This window comes from Myotis myotis, unplaced genomic scaffold (assembly GCF_014108235.1).
Source record: "Myotis myotis isolate mMyoMyo1 unplaced genomic scaffold, mMyoMyo1.p scaffold_m19_p_4, whole genome shotgun sequence".
Classification (NCBI taxonomy): Eukaryota; Metazoa; Chordata; class Mammalia; order Chiroptera; family Vespertilionidae; genus Myotis; species Myotis myotis.
Genome location: NW_023416346.1, coordinates 82962340 through 82983603, shown reverse-complemented (window position 1 = coordinate 82983603; position 21264 = coordinate 82962340). Strand labels below are relative to the sequence as shown.

The following is a 21264-nucleotide window of genomic DNA, read 5'->3' as shown; positions in this document are numbered from 1 at the left end:
ACATTTCCTGTAAGAACAGGAACAAGACAAGGATGCCCACTTTCACCACTCTTTTCTGACATAGTACTAAAAGTACTAGCTATAGCAATCAGACAAGAAGAAAAAATAAAAGGCATCCAAATTGTAAAAGAAGAAGTAAAACTGTCCTTATTTGCAGATGACATGATAGTATACATAGAAAACCCCAAACTCTACATCAAAAAACTACTAGACCTAATAAATGAATTTGGCAATGTAGGAGTATACAGAATTAACACCCAGAAATCTATGGCCTTTTTATACACCAATAATGAACTCACAGAAAGAGAAATGAAAAAAACAAAAACAATCCCATTTACCATTGCACCAAAATAATTAAGATACCTAGGAATAAGCTTAACCAAGGACATAAAATAGATCTGTACTTGGAAAATAACAGGACATTGAAAAAAGAGGTAGAGAAAGACATAAACAAATGGAAGAACATACCATGTTCATGGATTGGTAGAATCAACATCATTAAAATGTCTATACTACCTAAAGAAATCTATAGATTCAATGTAATGCCTATTAAAATACCAATGGCATATTTCCAAGATCTAGAACAAACTCTCGAAAAATTCATCTGGAATAAAAAAAGACCCCGAATAGCCACAGCAATTCTGAGAAAGAAGAACAAAGTTGGAGGGATCACAATACCAGACATCAAACTATATTACCAAGTCACGGTTCAAAAAACTGCCTGGTAGTGGCACAAGAACAAACATATAGACCAACAGAACAGAATAGCAGACCCAGAAATTGACCCAAGCCATTATACTCAATTAATATTTGACAAAGGAAGCAAGAGCATACAATGGAGTCAAAACAGCCTCCTTAATAAATGGTGCTGGGAAATTTGGTCAGATACATGCAAAAAAAAAAAAAAATCAAACTAGGTAACCAACTTACACCATACACAAAAACAAACTCAAAATGGCTAAATGACTTGAATGTAAGACGGGAAACCATAAAAATCCTACAAGACTCCATAGACAGCAAAATTGCAGACATATATCGTAGCAATATCTTTACAGACACAGATCCTAGGGCAAGAGAGACTAAGGAGAAAATAAACAAATTGGACTGCATCAAAATAAAAGGCTTCTGCATAGCAAAAGAAACCATCAACCAAACAAGAAGAAAGCCCACTGCATGGGAGAACATATTTCCCAATGCTATCTCTGATAAGGGTTTAATCTCCAACATTTACAGGGAACTCATACAACTTAATAAAAGGAAAATAAACAATCCAATCAATAAATGGGCAAAGAACCTAAGTAGAATCTTTTCGAAAGAGGACACTCAGAACGGCAAGAGACCCATGAAAATATGCTCAAAGTCACTAATCATCTGAGGGATGCAAATCAAAATGACACTGAGGTATCACCTTACACCTGTCAGAATGGCTATCATCAACAAATCAACAAATGACAAGTGCTGGAGAGGATGTGTAGAAAAAGAAACTCTCCTTCACTGCTGGTGGGAATGCAGACTGGTGCAGCCATTGTGGAAAACAGTATGGCGTTTCCTCAAAAATTTAAAAATGGGCCGAAACCGGTTTGGCTCAGTGGATAGAGCGTCGGCCTGCGGACTGAAGGGTCCCAGGTTCGATTCCGGTCAGGGGCATGTACCTGGGTTGCGGGCACGTCCCCAGTAGGGGATGTGCAGGAGGCAGCTGGTCGATGTTTCTCTCTCATCGATGTTTCTAACTCTCTATCTCTCTCCCTTCCTCTCTGTGGAAAATCAATAAAATATATTAAAAAAAAAATTTAAAAATGGAACTGCCATTTGACCCAGTAATACCATTCTTGGAATATATCCCAAGAAACAGAAACACCAATCAGAAAGGATATATGCACCCCTATGTTCACAGTAGCACAATTTACAATAGCCAAGATTTGGAAACAGCCTAAATGCCCATCAACAGATGAGTGGGTTAGAAAACCATGGTACATCTACACAATGGAATACTACACTGCTATAAAAAGGAAGAAATTCTTACCATTTTCAGCAGCATGGGTGAAACTGGAGAGCATTATGCTAAGTGAAATAAGCCCGGAAGTGAACGAAAAACACCACATGATCTCACTCATTTATGGATAATAAAGAACATTATAACCTGATGAACAAAAAGATAGATACAGAGGCAGAGAAGCATGGAACAGACTGTCAAATTACAGGGGGAAGACTGGGAAGTGTTGGGGGTGGGGATGTAAGAGATCAACCTAAGGACTTGTATGCATGCATATAAGCATAACCAATGGACACAAGACACTGGGGGGTGGGGTGAGGGCATGTTCCTGGGGTAGGTGAGGCGGGGGGAAGGTTAATGGGGGGGGGGAGGAGGCATATGTACTACTATCTGTTATACTTTAAACAATAAAATTTTTTTAGAAATAATAATAATTTATAAGACCATTTTTATGTTAAAAAAAATTCTTTGGTTCCACTTGAAAGCATGAGAAGCTCCATAGCCTCTCCCCAGTAAAACAAGCAAAACTGATTGACATTATTAAAGAATTTCAAGTGTCTGGAAATTGTCCTATGGCAGCAATTTTCGATCAGTGTGTTGCAAGAATGTGTAAAACATGGAAACCTGACTATTTATTCAGGGGCACTGACCTTTTTTCCCTTAGGCTGTCATGTAAAAAATGACAACAGTCAACATATCAATAATTGTGCTGTGTAAATGAAAATTTACAAAATTATACCTATTTTTGGTTAGATTGGCCAAAAATATATATTTTTAGTGTCTTGCAGAATATGAAATGGTGCCTTTGGTTTTTAAAACAACCTGGCAGTTTCTCAAATCACTAGACAGAGAATTTCCATATGATTAGCAATTCTATTCCAACTATATACCCCAATGAAATGAAAAGGTGTCCACACAGAACTGTGTACAAATGTTTATAGCAGCAATATTCATAATAACAAGAACACAGAAACAACCCAAATTCTATCAAGTGATGAACCAGTAAATATAACATGTGGTATATCCATACAATGAATGATTATATCGCCACAAAGAATGGAGTACTGCTACAGAATGGACGAACATATGTAAAGTGAAAGAAACCGGTCAAAAAGGACCACGTATCATGTGATTCCATTCATGTGAAATGTCTGGAATAGGCAAATCTAGAGAGACAAAAAGATGCATGCTTCCCAGGGCTGGAGGTGATGGAGAGATTGGGAACAATGGCTAAAAGGTGTTGAGCTTTGTGTTGTTGTTTTTTTTTTATTGATGAAAATCATCTAATTAATTATGACGATGATAATGCACAACTCTATGATAATACTACCATTGAATTGTACACTATATATGGATAAGAAAGTATATGGTATGTGAATTATATCTCAATAAAGCTGTTAAAAAAAAAAGAAATGGAGGAAAGCAAACTACTGGATATAGAGTCCAAAGCCACAGTTATAAAGTTACTTAAGAATCTTGTAGAAACCTCTGAGAAATTTAGTGAGACCCTCAAGGATATGAAAAAAGACCAATTAGAAATTAAGCATACACTGACTGAAATGAATAATATACAGAGATCCAACAGCAGACTAGAGGATCCCAAGAATCAAGTCAAAGATTTGAAATACGAAGAAGCAAAAACCACCCAACCGGAAAAGCAAAAAGAAAGAAGAATCCAAAAATATGAAGATACTGTAAGGAGCCTCTGAGACAACTTCAAGCGTACCAACATCCAAATTATGGGGGTGCCAGAAGAGAGAGAGCAAGATATTGAAAACCTATTTGAAGAAATAATAACAGAAAACTTCCCCTACTTGGTGAAAGAAATAGAATTACAAGTCCAGGAAGCGCAGAGAACCCCAAACAAAAGGAATCCAAAGAGGACTACACCAAGACACATCATAATTAAAATGCCAAGAGTAAAAGACAAAGAGAGAATATTAAAAGCAGCAAGTGAAAAACAGTTAGTTACCTACAAGGGAGTACCCATACGACTGTCAGCTGATTTCTCAACAGAAACTATGCAGGCCAGAAGGGAGTTGCAAGAAATATTCAAAATGATGAATAGCAAGAACCTACAACCAAGATTACTCTACCCAGCAAAGCTATCATTTAGAATTGAAGGTCAGATAAAGAGCTTCACAGATAAGAAAGACCTAAAGGAGTTCATCACAGCCAAACCAGTATTATATGAAATGCTGAAGGTTATTCTTTAAGAAGAGGAAGAAGAAGAAAAAGGTAAAGGTAAAAATTATGAACAACAAAGTGACAACAAATACATATCTATCAATAAGTGAATCTAAAAATCAAGTGAATAAAAATATGATGAACAGAATAAACTGGTGAATATAATAGAGTCCAGGGCATGGAAAGGGAGTGGACTGACAATTCTCGGGGGGACAGGGGTGTGGGGGGGTGTGGGAAGAGACTGGACAAAAATTGAACACCTATGGACGAGGACAATGGGGGGAGTAAGGACATAGGGTGGGGTGGGAACCGGGTGGAGGGGAGCTATGGGGAGAAAAAAGAGGAACAACTGTAATAATCTGAACAATAAAGACTTATTTTTAAAAAAGTATCAAGTTCATGAAGGATAAGGAAAGAGAGGAATTGTTTTGGTTTGCAGGAGATGAGACATGATAACCAAATGCAATTTATGAAGGAATTTTTTTAGGACAATCAGTGAAATCTGAATGTGATCTTAGATTAGTGGTAGAAATGAATGTTTATTTCCTAACTTTGATGGTTGTACTGTGGTCATGTAGAAGAGTATCCCTGTTTTTAGTAAATACTGTACATACTGAGATATTAAGGGGTAATGGAGCAAAATGTTTGCAAATTAATCTCAGGTGGTTGAGAAAGAAACAAACACAAAGAGAGAACGATAAGGCAATGTGGTAAAATGTTAAATAGGGAAGCTGAGTGAAGGGTGTAGGGCAATTATTTGTGCTTACTTGTACCTTCTCTGTCAGTATAAAAGTACTTCAAAATCAAAAATTAAAAATGTTAATTCAAAACAATTAGGGGGAAGGGGAAGTCAATGTGATCTTTCAGTGCAAGTCTAGCCAGAATGAGGCTGTGAACACTGTGTGGATCAGACCTCACTGGAACACAGGATTTGGCTCTTGGAAGGTGAGGTGACTACATTGTATGAGGAACAGTTGAGGGATCTGACTCTGTCTTCAGTTCTCCAACAGGCATCTGGGACATAGAAAGCAGTCTTGTCACAGGGAGACAAATTTCTGTTCAGTATGAGGAAAGGCTTTTTGCCAATAGGACAGCAAAAACGGTATATAGAGCAATCTTGTGAGTTCCCTGTCATAGGACATGTTCTGATAGAGACTGGACAATCAATTCTCAAGGATGTCATAGAGAGATTTCACGAATCCAATCAATGCTGGGCCCAAGGACCATGAAGGTCCTTCTGATGAAGAGCCTGTGGTTCCTTGTTATCTTCTGGTATTGGGAATTTGAGCACTTCTGAAATAAAAGACAACCTGTGTTGGATTGGTATGAATATTATTTTTTGTTCATAGGGGACATGAATCATCTTCCTCTCACATGGACTATTTTAATATATAATTCTTATCACTTTGGAAAATTCATTTGTCCTCCAGAAATGAGCTGGTCACAGTGGTAAGAGTCAAAATGCTTTTATTTTAGAACATGTTATTTAACCACATGAAAATAGGGCCCGAGAAATCAGAAACAAAAACATAAGAGAAAGTTTAACAATAATTTAGATATTCAAAGTGTCAGGACCATGCACCTTCTCCCAGTTGCTGTCAGCTGGCCTGCTCACATGGCTTGTTCCAGCAGTTATCACTCTTCATGAAAAGTTGAGCCCTTGTTTTTATGTAATGCTTCCACCAGCTCACTATACAGGATATTTACCTGGAAAAAAAGAATAGCAAATAGATTTCTAGAGGGGAAAGGATATGTTGGAAATCTTCCCCAAGCCATGGTGATGGCATGATACTCTAACCAAGGGATGGAGAACCTTTATTCTACCAAGGGCCATTGGATATTTATAACATCCTTTGTTAATTTAATTCATTTAGTATAAATTTATGTTGCTATGAAAAAAAAGCTCCTAGGTTTATTGAATTTCAAGTCCCACCTGTTCTGGCAGGGCCAGAACAAATGATTTCACGGGCCTTATGTGGTCTGCAGGCCAGACATTCCCCACCCCTACAACCCAAACATGAGCCACATTGAGGAGAAAATATAGTACACTCTTAGGGAAGAGGGACCCCATTCATACTAGGCCCGTTTTCTAGGGACAGACAGCTATTATAAGGGAGGAGATACCTAAAGCATAAACAATCGTTTGCTCTTATTTGGTAACTAGACTTTTTCTCCACTAAAGCCTCTCCTGGTTAGTTTAATGGCCTAGAAGTCTGCAACTCAGAATAGTTCCTGGAGAAAATACCTTTTAAATAGTCATTGTTCACAGAGGCCAGTACTTCCCTGCATGCACTGGCACTAACAGTGATGCACCTATCCATAGCCCACTCTTTTTTTTATTTTATTTTTTATTATTAGTTAAGGTATTACAAATGTGTCCTCATCCCCCCCATTAACCTCCAACCTCCCCCCGCCCCCGCCCCGCACACTCATGCTCCCATCCCCCTGTTGTCCATGTCCATTGGTTTGGCTTATATACATGTATACAAGTCCTTCGGTTGATCTCTTCCCCTTACCCCTGCCCTCCCCTACTTTCCTTCTGAGGATTGATAGCCTGATTGCTGTTTCTCAGTCTTTGGGTCTGTCCCTTTTCATCAGTCTATGTTGTTCTCTATAATCCACAAATGAGTGAGATCATGTGGTATTTATCTTTCTCTGACTGCATAGCCCACTCTTAATTAGATTTCATTTGCTATCCCTAAGTTTCCCCCTGTTCACCATCCTTCCTGATTTTCTCTAAGAATTTACTGTTTACAGTCCCCTCACTCTTGCAGTTCTATGGAACCACCAAGAGAAACGATGAGCGAGAACCTTTCCTAGCTAAGGAAAGTAGCATCAAATCTTTACTGAGAGCCCAGGTAGAACCTCTCTGCCATAAGTCCTGCCATCCACCTCTAGCCTCTCCCTCCTCACCTGAGTTTCATAGGTTCTCTTGAGGGAGCCAAGGTGGTCAAGAAAACGCAATGACAGGCCACACCATTTTTCAGCAGATACATACTTTCTCCTGCCATACATATATATACCAATATTCCAGGACATCATCATTAGCCAGAGAATCTCCATTTCTGGGTAGCCTTCCTGAAATCCAAGAACAGTGGGTATACTATCACAATCATTGTAGCACTGACTATATCAGTGCTGCAACCCATTGTTATTAAATAATGGGTACTTGCCCTAGCCGGTTTGGCTCAGTGGCTAGAGTGTTGGTCTGCAGTCTTAAAGGTCTCAAGTTCGATTCTAGTCAAGTGGGACATGCCTGGGTTGCGGGTTCTATCCCCAGTTGGGGGCATGCAGGAAGCAGCCAATCAATGATTCTCATCATTGATGTTTCTATTTCTCTCTCCATCTCCCTTCCTCTGAAATAAATAAAAATATATTTAAAAAATAATAATGGGTGCTCTGGTGACACCAAGGAAGGAGCCCCAGTCTCCACAAGCAATCGTGTGCCTGGAGAGCAGAAGAGCACTTTGAAGCTTTGTCAGATGTAGAATGCTCCAGATCAAGACTTCATGAAGTGACATAAACCAGAGAAGCAAAGAGGCCATCCTGGACTGAATCCTGGTCTCCCTGAAGCAGGAGAAAAATCTATATTTTGTTTGGTGCTTCCCTTGGTTCTGTCCTCAGTCAATGATCTCCTTAATACCTACCTCTACTCCTCTAATTTTCAGAGAAGTTTGTCAAGAAGCAGTTTTATTGAATCTATTAAGTTCCTTCACCCAAATTAGTACGTGTTTGGAATATAAATTACATTAATTTTTATTTTTGCATACACACACATATGTGGGAAGGAGAGAGGGAGGGAGGGAGTCAAGGAGGGAGAGATATTGATTTTAATAAACTGGCTTGTACAATTGCGGGGGCTGGCAAGTTTGAAATATGTAGGGTAAGCCAACAGGCTAAAAATTCAGGTAAGAGTTGATGCTGCAATCTTGAGTCAGATCTGTGTGGCAGGCCGGCAGGCTGGAAACTTAGGCAGGATTTCTATGTGAAAGTCTTGAGACAGAATTCCTTCTTCAGGAAAACTCAGTTTTTGCCTTTAAGGCAAAAATTGGTTATGGAGGGTAATCTGTTTTTACCTAACACCAACTAAATATAATTTAAAAAGTAAATATTAAGTTTTAGTGTTGACAAGATCTACCTGGCTATGAACAAAGGGTACATTTCTAAGATGGTCCCTTTGCCATATGAGTGTCTTTAACATGGATGAGTACAAGATTTTCAATAGTGAAGAGGATTAGTCTTAGGGAGCAACTTTCTTAGTTCTTAAACAGGAGATGGACTACAAAGGGAGCATCCATGTGCTCATTCCATGTTAAAGCCCTTCATCTATACACTAGGTCTTAGGTTGTTGGAAGGGGAAACAGCTGTCAATGACATTGAGAATGCGAATGATGTTGTCTCAGCTGTAATTCACTCATTTGGATCTATAAAATAATTACTATGGCCTTGGCCAGTGTGGCCCAGTTGGTTGGAGCGTCATTCTGTGCACTGAAAGGTCATGGGTTCAATTCTGTCAGGGCACATATTCAGGTTGAGGGTTCGATCCCCAGTTGGGCATGTATAGGAGGCAACCAGTTGATGTTTCTTTCCCTCCGCCTCCCTTCCTCTCTCCAAAAATCACTAAAAACATATCCTTGGATGAGGATTTTAAAAAATCACAATGCATAAAACACTATGAAAATGAGGATGCTAAGAGGGACAGGATAAAGCTCTTATCCTAAAGGACACATACTGCCTTTGGAGAGACAAGGTATCTCCATATAAGGAGGACTACACAAGGGTTAGTCAGAGCAACACAGGCATTAAGCATTCTCGTTCAGTGAAAGAAAAGAGCATTAGGCTGGCACAGAGGTCTAGTTTCTCTGCTTGAAATGCCAACCCCTTATCCACTTGGTAAACTTTTATTTTTTCTTCAAATTCACAAAGAGTTAGTTACTCCTATCTCTCTGTTACCATACCAAGTATTAAATTCTTCTAACACAACTTATCAGGTTGTTTGAAACTGTATACACTAGTAATTTATCTCTTGTAGACTGTTGATCTCCTTGAGGCACAGGAATCTGTCTTATTCATCTTTGTATACTGATAATCCAACACCATGCCTGGTACATGATAGGGGCACAATAGGTGTTTGCTGAATGAATAAATCAATGAATCGATATCTGGTCAAATGCAACCAACTTGGTGAGGCTTTCCCTGATTCTCCACAAGTTATTATCCCCACCAATTTGTTCCTATGGCACTTTGTTCACAGCACTACAATAGCACTTATAACACAGTGTTGTATACCTCCTCTACTAGGCTGGGAGTTTCTTCAAGGCAAAGTATCGTCTACCTTACATATTCACAACCTGGCAGTGTCTGACAATGCTGTGATTTTAACTGAATGAATAATGAAAAAGACTGAACAAACAAACATGGTCTTAGGGTATATGAGTAGGAGCTAGATATGCAAGGGTTATATGTAATGTCCAGAATAGGCAAATAGGGATAGAAAGCAGATTGGTGGTTGCCAGGGGCTGTGGGAGGGGTAATGGGGAATGACTGCTAATAGTTACGGGGTTTCTTTTTGGGCTGATGAAAATATTCTGGAGTTAGGTAATGGTGATAGTTGCACAATTTTGTGAATGTTCTAAACAATGGAATTGTATACTTTGAAATAATGAATTTTAAGATATATGAATTATGTAAATAAAAATTACAAATATATAGACATCAGAGAGATAAGGGCATTCCATATGGTTAAAACAGAATGAATAAAAACTTGGATTGTGCATGAGACTGAGCATGTTTCAGGGAGACTAATAGTTATTTGGCCTAAGCAGACACTTTATGTAAGGAAATTAATGGGAAATAGGACTAGAAATGTAGGAGGGGGCTACCTCAGCATTTCCTAAATGCTTTTCCTTAGAACATTAGTGTTACAAAAAATGTTAATAGATGGTCATAATAATCAGGTCAAATACTGCATTCTATATAAACCTTTTTGGAGCACTGTAATGCACATTAGTTCATTAAAAGTTTTAGGAAGTTTTACAGTAAAGAAACCACATAACTTTGCTTAATCCAGCGTATGCAGATTTTCTGAACATTTAAGATAAATGGAATCACACATTACGCAGTCCTTTATGACAGGCATCTTTCACTTAGTATACTAATGTTTACAAGGTTCATCTATACTGTAGCATGTGTCAGTATTTTGTTCTTTTTAATGGCCAAACAATATTCCATTGTATGGAAATACCACATTTTGTTTAGCCATTCATCAGTTGATAAAACTTTGGGCTATTATAAATAACTAGAGGCTCGTGTACAAAAATTTGTGCACTCAGGGGGGGCGGAGCCCCTCAGCTCAGCCTGTGCCCTCTTGCAGTCTGGGACCCCTCGGGGGATGTCCAACTGCTGGCTTAGGCCCACTCCCCGGGGTATTGGGCCTAAGCTGGCAGTCAGACATCCCTCTGGCAGCCCGGGGGTCTCGGGGGATGTCCACTTGCCAGCGGGGAGCAGGTCTAAGCTTCAGTCGGACATCCTTAGCGCTGCTGAGGAGGTGGAAGAGGCTCCCACAACCACCACTGTGCTAGCAGCTGTCAGCCTGGCTTGTGGCTGAGCAGAGCTCCCCCTGTGGGAGCGCACTGACCACCAGGGGGCAGCTCCTGCACTAAGCGTCTGCCCCCTGGTGGTCAGTGTGTGTCATAGTGACCAGTCATTCCCAGTTGTTCTGTTGTTAGGGTCAATTTGCATATTACCCTTTTATTATATAGGATTTTATTATATAGGACTAGAGGCCCAGTGCACAAAAATTTGTGCACTCGGGGGGGAGAGGGGTGTCCCTCAGCCCGGCCTGTGCCCTCTCGCAGTCTGGGACCCCTTGGGAGATAACGACCTGCTGGCTTAGGCCTGCTCCCGGGTGGCAGAGGGCAGGCCCAATCCCTAGGTGCAGCCCCTGGTTGGGCTCAGAGCAGGGCCGATTGGGGAGTTGGGGCGCCGCCCCCTGTCATGCACAGAGCAGGGCAGATTGGGAGGTTGCGATGCCACCCTCAGTCACGCTCAGGGTAGGGCCAATTAGGGGGTTGGGGCACCGCCCCCTGTCACACTCAAGGCAGGGTCGATGGGGAGGTTGTGGCGCCACCCCCTGTCACGCACAGAGCAGGGCTGATCAGGGGGTTGGGGAGCTCCTGCCTGTCACACACAGAGCAGGGCCCATCAGGAGGTTGGGGAGCTCCCCCCCGTCACGCACAGAGCAGGGCCCATCAGGGGGTTGAGGAGCTCCCCCGTCACTCACAGAGTAGGGGCGATAGGGGAGGTGGCGCACCGCCCCCTGTCACACACAGAGCAGGGAGGATCAGGGGGTTGGGGCGCTGCCCTCTATCACCCACAGAGCAGGGCTGATCAGGGGGTTGGGGTGCCGCCACTCTCACACTCAGGGCAGGGCCGATGGGGAGGTTATGGCTCTACCCCATCACACACAGAGCAGGGCCCGTGGTGGGGGGGGATTGGGGCGCCGCTCTCTATCACCCACAGAGCAGGGCTGATCAGGGGGTTGGGGCGCCGCCACTCTCACACTCAGGGCAGGGCCGATGGGGAGGTTATGGCTCTACCCTGTCACACACAGAGCAAGGCCCATGGGGTGAGAGGGTTGGGGCGCCACACCCTGTCACACACAGAACCGCAGGGTGATCAGGGTGTTGGGGAGCTCCCCCCATCAGGAACAGAGCAGGGCTGATCAGGGGTTGGTGCACCTTCACCTGTCACAAACAGAGCAGGGCCAATAGGGAGGTTGTGGCCCCACCCCCTGTCACACACAGAGCCGCAGGGCGATCAGGGGGTTTGGGCGCTGCCCCCTGTCACACTGATCCCGGTGCCGGGAGGCCTCTCAGCTCCGCTGATCCCAGTGCTGGGAGGCATATTACCCTTTTACTATATAGAATAGAGGCCTGGTGCATGGGTGGGGGCTGGCTGGTTTGCCCTGAAGGGTGTCCTGGATCAGGGTGGGGGTCCCCACTGGGGTGCCTGGCCAGCCTGGATGAGGGGATGATGGCTGTTTGCAGCTGGTCACACACCCCTCAGGGTGGGGGTCCCCACTGGGGTGCCTGGCCAGTCTGGGTGAGGGGCTGAGGGCTGTTTTCAGGCTGGGACTGAAGCTCCCAACTGCTCCTTTTTTTCTTTTTTTTTTTTTTATTCTGGGCCAGCTTTAGCTCTGAGGCTCCAGCTCTTAGGCCTCCGCTCCTGAAAGCAAGTATCTGGTTTGTTTCGGTTCTATAATCAAAACTCTGTATCAACTCCAGCTCTGAGATCCCAGCCAGCTGAAAGCTGGTTTCTGGGGTTTTATTTAGCGTCTATATTTATTACAATGTTTGAAACTGCAGGCTCAGAGGCCGGCAAGGCAGGCGGGGAACGTTGCAGTCCTCCATCACTGAAGCAAGCAAGCCTCATGTTAGTTTCAAGCTGCCTGGCTGCCGGCCGCCATCTTGGCTGGCAGTTAATTTGCATATCTCGCTGATTAGCCAATGGGAAGGGTAGCAGTCGTACGCCAATTACCATGTTTCTTTTTTATTAGATAGGATAGAGGCCTGGTACACAGGTGACGGCCAGCTGGTTTGCCCTGAAGAGTGTCCTGGATCAGGGTGGGGGTCCCCACTGGGGTGCCTGGCCAGCCTGGGTGAGGGGCTGAGGGCTGTTTTCAGGCTGGCCACACTCCCTTCAGGTTGGGGTCCCCACTGTGGTGCCTGGCCAGCCTGGGTAAGGGGCTGATGGCTTTTTGCAGGCTGGTCAAGCCCCCAGTGGGGACCCCCACCCCATGGGGGTGTGGCCAGCCTGGGTGAGGGGGTTAGGGCTGTTTACAGGTTGGTCAAGCCCCCCAGTGGGGACCCTCTCCCCATTGGGGTGTGGCCAGCCTGGGTGAAGGGCTGAGGGCCGTTTTCAGGCTGGCCACACCTCCTTCAGGGTGGGGGTCCCAACTGGGGTGCCTGGCCAGCCTGGGTGAGGAGCTGATGGCCGTTTTCAGTCTGGCCACACCCCCTGGTGACCCAAGCTCCCAGCCTCTCCTTTTTTGTTTTTCAGCGCCTCCTTGAGTGGAGGCTAGGGTGGGCTGGAATCAGGTATCTGGGATTTATTTATCTTCTATAATTGAAACTTACAATTGTAGCCTTGAGCGGAGCCCAAGGCTGGCCAGGGCAGGTGGTGAAGGGACAGAACGGAACTTGAAAGAACTAAGCAGAACTAAGCAGAAATGCACCCTCCTCCCTCTTCAAGGACGAGGCAGAGACATGCTCTTCTCCCTCTCCTCTATCTTGTCTTGCAAGGCTGGGCCCTCAGCCCAAGCCGCCCCCCCTCCCCCGAGAGTGACCACAAGAATGCTGGTATTGTCCTAACTCTCCCAACCACCCACCTGAGTGGACCAATGAAGCTCCAGAAATGTAGCTAAGGTCCTAATAAGGCTATAGTGGAGGACGGCTCCAACCTTCAGAATGTGATGGTCACTTCCTGACCCTTATGCTGTAAAACCCTGACCAATCTCTGTAACTCACGTCACCCCTAAAGCCCACCCCAAATAGCTAGCCCTATATAACCTTTGTTCTCCTAGGACACGCTCTCTCGCCTCACCGCTGCGCCGGATAGAGGCTGGGAGCCAATTCTAGAATTGATCAATAAAGACTCGTTGCTTTTGCATCGGAGGAGGCTCCCTGGTGGTGGATTATTGGGGAGCCCGAACTCTGGGCATAACATTTTGGGGGCGCGTCCGGGATCCCCAAGAAAAACCCGCGAGGGACCCCACTCCGAGAGTCTGCTGTCCGCGGTAAGTGTCTATGTGTTATCTGTTCTGTCTTATGCGAGCTCGCTTCTGCAATCTGGCCTGATAAGATCTAAGTGGACGCACTGGCGGATCTCGGGCAGGAGGAGTCAAGGGACGTCTTGAACCTCCATCTGGCGGGGTGTAAAAGCCCCCATCTGGCTTTTTTTTTCAGTTTTTCTTCCACGGGGTCGGAAGGCTGTTCTTAGGTGTCTGTTTGTTTGGTGTCTTTGTTTGTTTGGTGTCTTTGTTCTTTTGTTTGGTGTCTGTGTTCTTTTGTTTGATTTTGTGGACTCACTGGACAGACGCTATGGGACAGACTCAAACTACTCCTTTAAGCATTATGGTTGATCATTTTAAAGAGGTTAAGGGAAAGGCTAACAACCTCAGTGCAGAAGTGAAGAAGGGTCAATGGCAGACTTTCTGTTCCAGCGAGTGGCCGGCTCTCAATGCCGGGTGGCCGCCGGAGGGGACGTTCGACCTCCCCACCATTCGCCGGGTCAGGGAAGTCGTATCTCGGCCGAAGGGGGGTCATCCCAATCAACTCCCTTACATTATTACTTGGCAGGACCTCATGGAGGACCCTCCCTCCTGGCTCAAGCCCTTCCTGGCTCCACGCCCTCTGGAGCCAGCACCCATACTTGCCTTGCAGGATGCAGAAAAGAAGAAGGTGGTTTCCAGCGTAGATGGGAATCCAACTACCAACCAGGCCTAGATAGATGTCTCTTTCCCCTTAACTAGGCCTGAATGGGACTTCAACATGGCAGAAGGTAAGGAGAGGCTCAAAATCTACCGTCAGACTCTGATGGGGGGTCTTCGTATGGCTGCTAGGAGGCCTACCAATTTGGCCAAGGTAGGGAACGTACAACAGGAAAGGGATGAATCTCCAGCTGCCTTTCTAGAACAGATCATGGAGGCATATCGCACCTATACCCCCATGGATCCAGAAGCTCCTGAAAATAAGGCGGCTGTGGTCATGAGCTTTATAAACCAGTCAGCCACAGACATTAGAAAGAAACTGCAGAGGATAGATAGATTAGGGGAAAAGAGTTTTCGGGACTTGTTGGAGGTGGCTGAAAAGCTGTATAACAACCGAGAATCTCCTGAGGATAGGCAAGCCTGTGCCATGGTGGCTGCCAGTGACAAGCAGACCCGAAACCTGGCCAAGATTCTGCTGGCCACCACCACGGAGAACCCTGAGGAGCGGACCCGCCACCTTCGCCAGCTTGCCGATGACCAAGAGGGAGGTAAGGGGACTGCCCGGGGCGGGAAGAAGAAGCTGCAACGGAACCAGTGTGCTTACTGCAAAGAGATAGGACACTGGGCCCGGGAATGCCCAAAGAAGGCCGGTAAAAAAGGAAACAAGACAGATCGGGTGGAGGTCTTGGAGCTGGGAGGACTGAGTGATTAGGGGAGTCGGGGTTCGGACCCCCTCCCCGAGCCCAGGGTAACTCTTAGAGTGGAGGGGACGCCTATTAACTTCCTTGTCGACACTGGGGCACAACATTCGGTCCTACGCACACCTCAAGGGAAGCTAGCCAGCAAAAAGTCCTGGGTGCAAGGGGCAACTGGCATAAGCCAGTATTCATGGACTACCCGAAGAACAGTAGATCTAGGAACGGGCCGGGTATCCCATTCCTTCATGGTAATACCGGAGTGCCCCTACCCCCTATTAGGACGGGACTTGCTGACCAAGATCGGAGCCCAAATAACTTTCAGACAAGGGGGGCCCCAGGTCACTGATGGCAAAGGCCATCCCATCCAGGTTCTGACTCTGAGACTGGAGGATGAATATCGCCTCCACCAGGGGGCGCCCCCAGGAGAGAACAATATGGACAGATGGCTACAAGAATTCCCCACCGCCTGGGCAGAGACAGGGGGAGTAGGACTGGCCGCTCACAGGGCCCCAACCCTGGTAGAGTTAAAACCCGGGGAAAGTCCGATAAGAGTCAAACAGTACCCAATGCCCCAGGAGGCCCGGAAGGGGATTCAGCCTCATATCCGAAGACTGCAAAGCCTAGGGATACTGGTTCCATGCCAATCTGCCTGGAACACCCCCCTCCTGCCAGTCAGAAAGCCCCACACAAATGACTACCAACCAGTCCAGGACCTCCGAGAAGTAAATAAAAGAGTTATGGATATACACCCAACCGTTCCTAACCCGTACACTCTCCTAAGCTCTTTAACACCCACTAGAGTCTGGTACACTGTATTGGATTTGAAGGATGCTTTTTTCAGCCTGCCGCTCGCGCCTCAAAGCCAACCCCTGTTCGCCTTCGAATGGCACGATCCAGAGGGCGGCTACAGTGGACAATTAACCTGGACGCGGTTACCCCAAGGGTTCAAGAATTCGCCCACCATCTTTGATGAGGCACTGCACGAGGATCTCGGTGAGTACAGGAGAGAACACCCCAGTCTCACCCTCTTTCAGTATGTAGATGACATCCTGGTTGCTGCAGACACTGCCGAGGACTGTGAGCAGGGGACCAAAGACTTGTTGACCACCCTAGGGACCTTAGGGTACCGGGCCTCTGCGAAGAAAGCTCAGATATGCCAAGAAAGGGTGAGTTACCTGGGGTACATACTAGAGGGCGGACAGCGGCGGTTGTCAGACGCTAGGAAGGAGACAGTCCTGAAAATCCCTATTCTCACCACCCGGAGGGAAGTAAGGGAATTCCTAGGATCAGCTGGCTGTTGCCGCCTCTGGATCCCAAGTTTTGCTGAGAGCGCCAGGCCCCTATATGAAGCTACCAAAGAGGGAAAGGCCTTTGAATGGACTGAGACAGAGAAAATTGCCTTTAATCAGATAAAGAGAGCTCTTTTGGCTGCTCCAGCCCTGGGCCTGCCAGACATTACAAAACCCTTCCGCCTCTTTGTAGACGAGCGCAAGGGAATAGCAAAAGGGGTTTTAACTCAGGCTTTAGGCCCCTGGAGCCGCCCGGTAGCGTATTTGTCCAAAAAGCTGGACCCCGTAGCCGCCGGCTGGCCACCGTGCCTAAGAATCATTGCAGCAACCGCGCTCTTAGTCAAGGATGCCGACAAATTGACCCTGGGACAGGAAATCTGGATAACAACCCCGAATGCCATTGAGGGAGTCCTAAAACAGCCTCCTGACCGATGGATGAGCAATGCACGCATGACCCACTATCAGAGCTTATTGCTCAACCCTCCTAGAGTGCGGTTCCATCCCAGCGCGGCTCTCAACCCCGCTGCCCTGCTGCCTGACCCCGACCTAGATGCCCCGCTGCACGACTGTGCAGGGATCCTGGAGCAGGTACATGGACTTCGGAAGGACTTGACCAACCAGCCCCTCCCTGATGCAGAGGCCACCTGGTTCACGGATGGCAGCAGCTTCGTGTGGGACGGGTGCAGGTACGCGGGTGCAGCGGTGGTCACCGACACAGCCACTGTGTGGGCAGAAGCACTGCCCCCTGGGACATCAGCCCAGCGAGCAGAACTCATTGCTCTCACCAAGGCACTGACACTGGGGGCGGGGAAGCGGCTCAACATTTACACAGACAGCCGTTATGCATTTGCTATGGCTCATGTTCACGGGGCGATTTACCAGGAAAGAGGGCTGTTGACAGCAGAAGGACGAACAGAGAAAAACAAACAGGAGATTCTCGACCTGCTTGCGGCCCTATGGCTTCCCACGAAGCTATCCATTATCCACTGTCAAGGGCACCAGAAGGCAGATGACCCAGTAGCAAAAGGTAACCAAAAGGCTGATCAGGCAGCCAAGGCAGCGGCCTTCACCTCGGTCCCTGCAATGGCCATACAACTACCAGACCCCGGGGACCCAGTTCTACCAGATCAGCCTAAATACTCTCAGGAAGAGCTGCAGCAGATCAGAAAGCTCCCCCTCGCTGAGGAAGTGAAAGGATGATGGTACACCTCAGATGGGAAACCCATACTACCGGACTGGCTTGGGGTCACAGTATTAGAACGCATGCATCGGTCCACCCACTTGGGAGCCCGGAAGTTAAAGGACTTAATTCAGCATGCCAAAATCAAGATTCACCAACAAGACTCCAAAATTAATCAAATTATAACCTCCTGTAAGACCTGACAACTCACAAATGCAAGAGCTGGGTCAGGTGGACAAGGAACCAGGCCCAGAGGCACCAAACCAGGAGCACTCTGGAAGGTTGATTTCACTGAAGTCAAACCAGGGAAGTATGGTTATAAATATCTTTTAGTGTTCATAGATACCTTCTCTGGCTGGGTAGAGGCATACCCAACCAAGCATGAGACGGCCCAGACGGTGGCCAAGAAGCTGCTGGAAGACATCTTACCCAGGTATGGTTTTCCTGCTATGATAGGTTCCGACAACGGGCCAGCCTTTATTTCGCAGGTAACACAGGCAGTAGCCAAAGTCATAGGGGCGGATTGGAAATTGCATTGTGCTTACAGGCCCCAGAGTTCAGGGCAGGTAGAAAGAATGAATAGAACTCTAAAAGAGACCCTTAACAAATTAACCATGGAGACTGGCGGGAATTGGGTGGCTCTCCTTCCATATGCCCTTTACCGGGTGAGGAACTCTCCTTACACCCTGGGACTCACCCCTTACGAGATCATGTTTGGTAGGCCCCCTCCTATCATCCCTAACCTAAAAGCTGAACTTCTTATTGAGTTTGAAAATCAGGAGATATCTTCTTTCCTAAGAGAATTGCAGAGGGCGCATGAGGACATTTGGCCGCGCCTCCGCGCCATCTACAAGGCTGGCCCCACCCCGACGCCTCATCAGTACAAGCCAGGTGACTGGGTGTTCATCAGAAGACACCGCCGGGAGACCCTCGAACCACGCTGGAAAGGCCCCTACATCGTCGTGCTGACTACACCCACCGCTCTCAAGGTAGACGGCATTGCGACTTGGGTCCATCACTCCCACGTTCGCCCAGCTGACCCCTCTGCAATCCAGGAAGACTTCATCACACAATGGAGCATCGACCAAGACCAGCGCAACCCGCTCAAGCTCAAGCTGCGGCGCACTCGACCTACCTGATGTTGGTAACTTTACTCGTGAACACTCCTGCCACCGGGAGCCCACACACTCCTTATAATATCACCTGGCAGATCATAGACACTAACTCAGGGGTGATCCTTAATCAGACTTCTCAAATCCATCCCAAAGACACCTGGTTCCCTGAACTGCGAGTAGACCTCCTAACTCTCCTGCCCACCCCACTCGACACCAGCGATTACTGCCTGGGTGCGGCAATACGCCAGGCTTTTGAGGACTCAAAACCAAGGAGAACCCTCTATTTTTATGTCTGCCCCGGACACTCACAAGCTCGGTCCCGGGGAAATGACCCTTGTGGAAGTGCTGGAGACTACTTCTGTGCTTCCTGGTCATGTGTGTCAACCGGACACATCTGGTGGAAGGCCCCCAAGAAGGGTGACCTAATCACCGTTGGGCGACCGGCTGCTCCACCGTGTCCCCAGAGTGGCCGTGTCTACTGCAACCCCGTGAGCATTTCCTTCACAAAAGAGGGGAGAAAGGCTACAGGATGGGACACCGGAAAGACTTGGGGATTCCGAATCTATTCTTGCAGGGGGGCTTTGCGTAGGGCGGACCCTGGGATGTTGTTCACCCTCCGGGTTCAAAATACCCCCCTTCACTATCACTCCCCTGTGGGAATGGGGCCCAACAAAGTACTAGCTCCTCAACCTCAGCTGACCACTCCCCGGGTATCTACAACCGAAGGAGCATGGGCCCCGGCATCACTGCCTAACACCTTACTCGCACCTACCACGAAGAACCTGACTCTGAGTCATACCCCCCAGCCTGAAGTAGACCCACTTATAAGCATGGTTATAGGAGCTTATTATGTTTTAAACGCCTCCAGGCCTGACCTGACCAAATCTTGCTGGCTCTGTCTAGACGTTGAGCCACCGTATTATGAGGGTATCGCGGTTAAGGGTAACTATACAACCGCCACGATTGTCAGCTCCTGCAGGTGGCAGCAAACTGTTGCAAGGCTAACCCTCCAGGCAGTAATGGGGCAGGGGGCCTGCATAGGCAACATACCCCCTGAGCAGTTGCATCTCTGCAACGAAACTCTGACTATCCCTGAAGAGGCAGTATACCTTTTGCCTCCCAAGAATGCATGGTGGGCCTGCTCCAGTGGCCTCGCTCCTTGTGTCCACTCCCTGGTCCTTAATTCCCAGAAGGAGGGCTTTTGCGTGCTCGTGCAGTTAATTCCCAAGTTAATATACCATTCAGAGAAAGAGGTCCTTAACAAATTCGGCGCTGCCAATCCCCGAAATAAAAGAGAGCCCATCACAGCCTTAACTATGGCCGCCCTCTTGGGATTGGGACTAGCGGGAGCAGGGACTGGAATATCCTCACTTGTCATACAAGACAAGAATTATGGAGCCCTAAGAGCAGCCATTGACCTAGACATAGAAAGAATTGAAAAATCTATTACCCATTTACAGGATTCTCTCACCTCCTTATCTGAGGTAGTGCTCCAAAACAGAAGAGGACTAGATTTGCTATTCCTGCAGCAGGGGGGCTTATGTGCAGCTTTGGGAGAGGAATGTTGTTTTTATGTTGACCACTCAGGTGTTGTTAAAGAGTCTATGGCCCTCATAAGGGAAGGATTGCAGAAGCGGAAGTTGGAAAAAGAGCGGTCTCAGTCTTGGTATGAATCCCTGTTTAATTGGTCCCCATGGTTAACCACTCTCATTTCTGCCCTCGTCGGGCCCCTTGTAATCCTCCTAATGTTGCTAACTTTTGGCCCCTGAATTATTAACAAGCTAGTTCAATTTGTCAAGGAACGCATAGGGGTAGTTCAATTAATGGTCTTACAAGCTCAATACCGGCCTCTAGCGACGGAGGGAGAGGTGGAAATGCAGTCCATCTCATGATTGAGCCGTGAGTTCCAAGACAAGGGGGGAATGAAGGGACAGAACGGAACTTGAAAGAACTAAGCAGAACTAAGCAGAAATGCACCCTCCTCCCTCTTCAAGGACGAGGCAGAGACATGCTCTTCTCCCTCTCCTCTATCTTGTCTTGCAAGGCTGGGCCCTCAGCCCAAGCCGCCCCCCCCTCCCCGAGAGTGACCACAAGAATGCTGGTATTGTCCTAACTCTCCCAACCACCCACCTGAGTGGACCAATGAAGCTCCAGAAATGTAGCTAAGGTTCTAATAAGGCTATAGTGGAGGACGGCTCCAACCTTCAGAATGTGATGGTCACTTCCTGACCCTTATGCTGTAAAACCCTGACCAATCTCTGTAACTCACGTCACCCCTAAAGCCCACCCCAAATAGCTAGCCCTATATAACCT

General features: G+C 46.8%; 1 protein-coding gene across 1 annotated transcript in view; it reads right to left on the bottom strand.

Moving 5' to 3' along the window:
• Positions 1 to 5815: 5815 nt before the first annotated feature.
• Positions 5816 to 21264, bottom strand: part of TEX11 (testis expressed 11) — a 467244-nt gene continuing 451795 nt past the window's right edge. The window contains exons 28-29 of the mRNA XM_036304176.1: positions 7094 to 7258; positions 5816 to 5887 (exon numbers count right to left, since the gene is read on the bottom strand). Of these exons, the coding sequence (XP_036160069.1) occupies positions 5816 to 5887; positions 7094 to 7258 (237 nt within the window). The remainder of the gene's footprint in view (positions 5888 to 7093; positions 7259 to 21264) is intronic.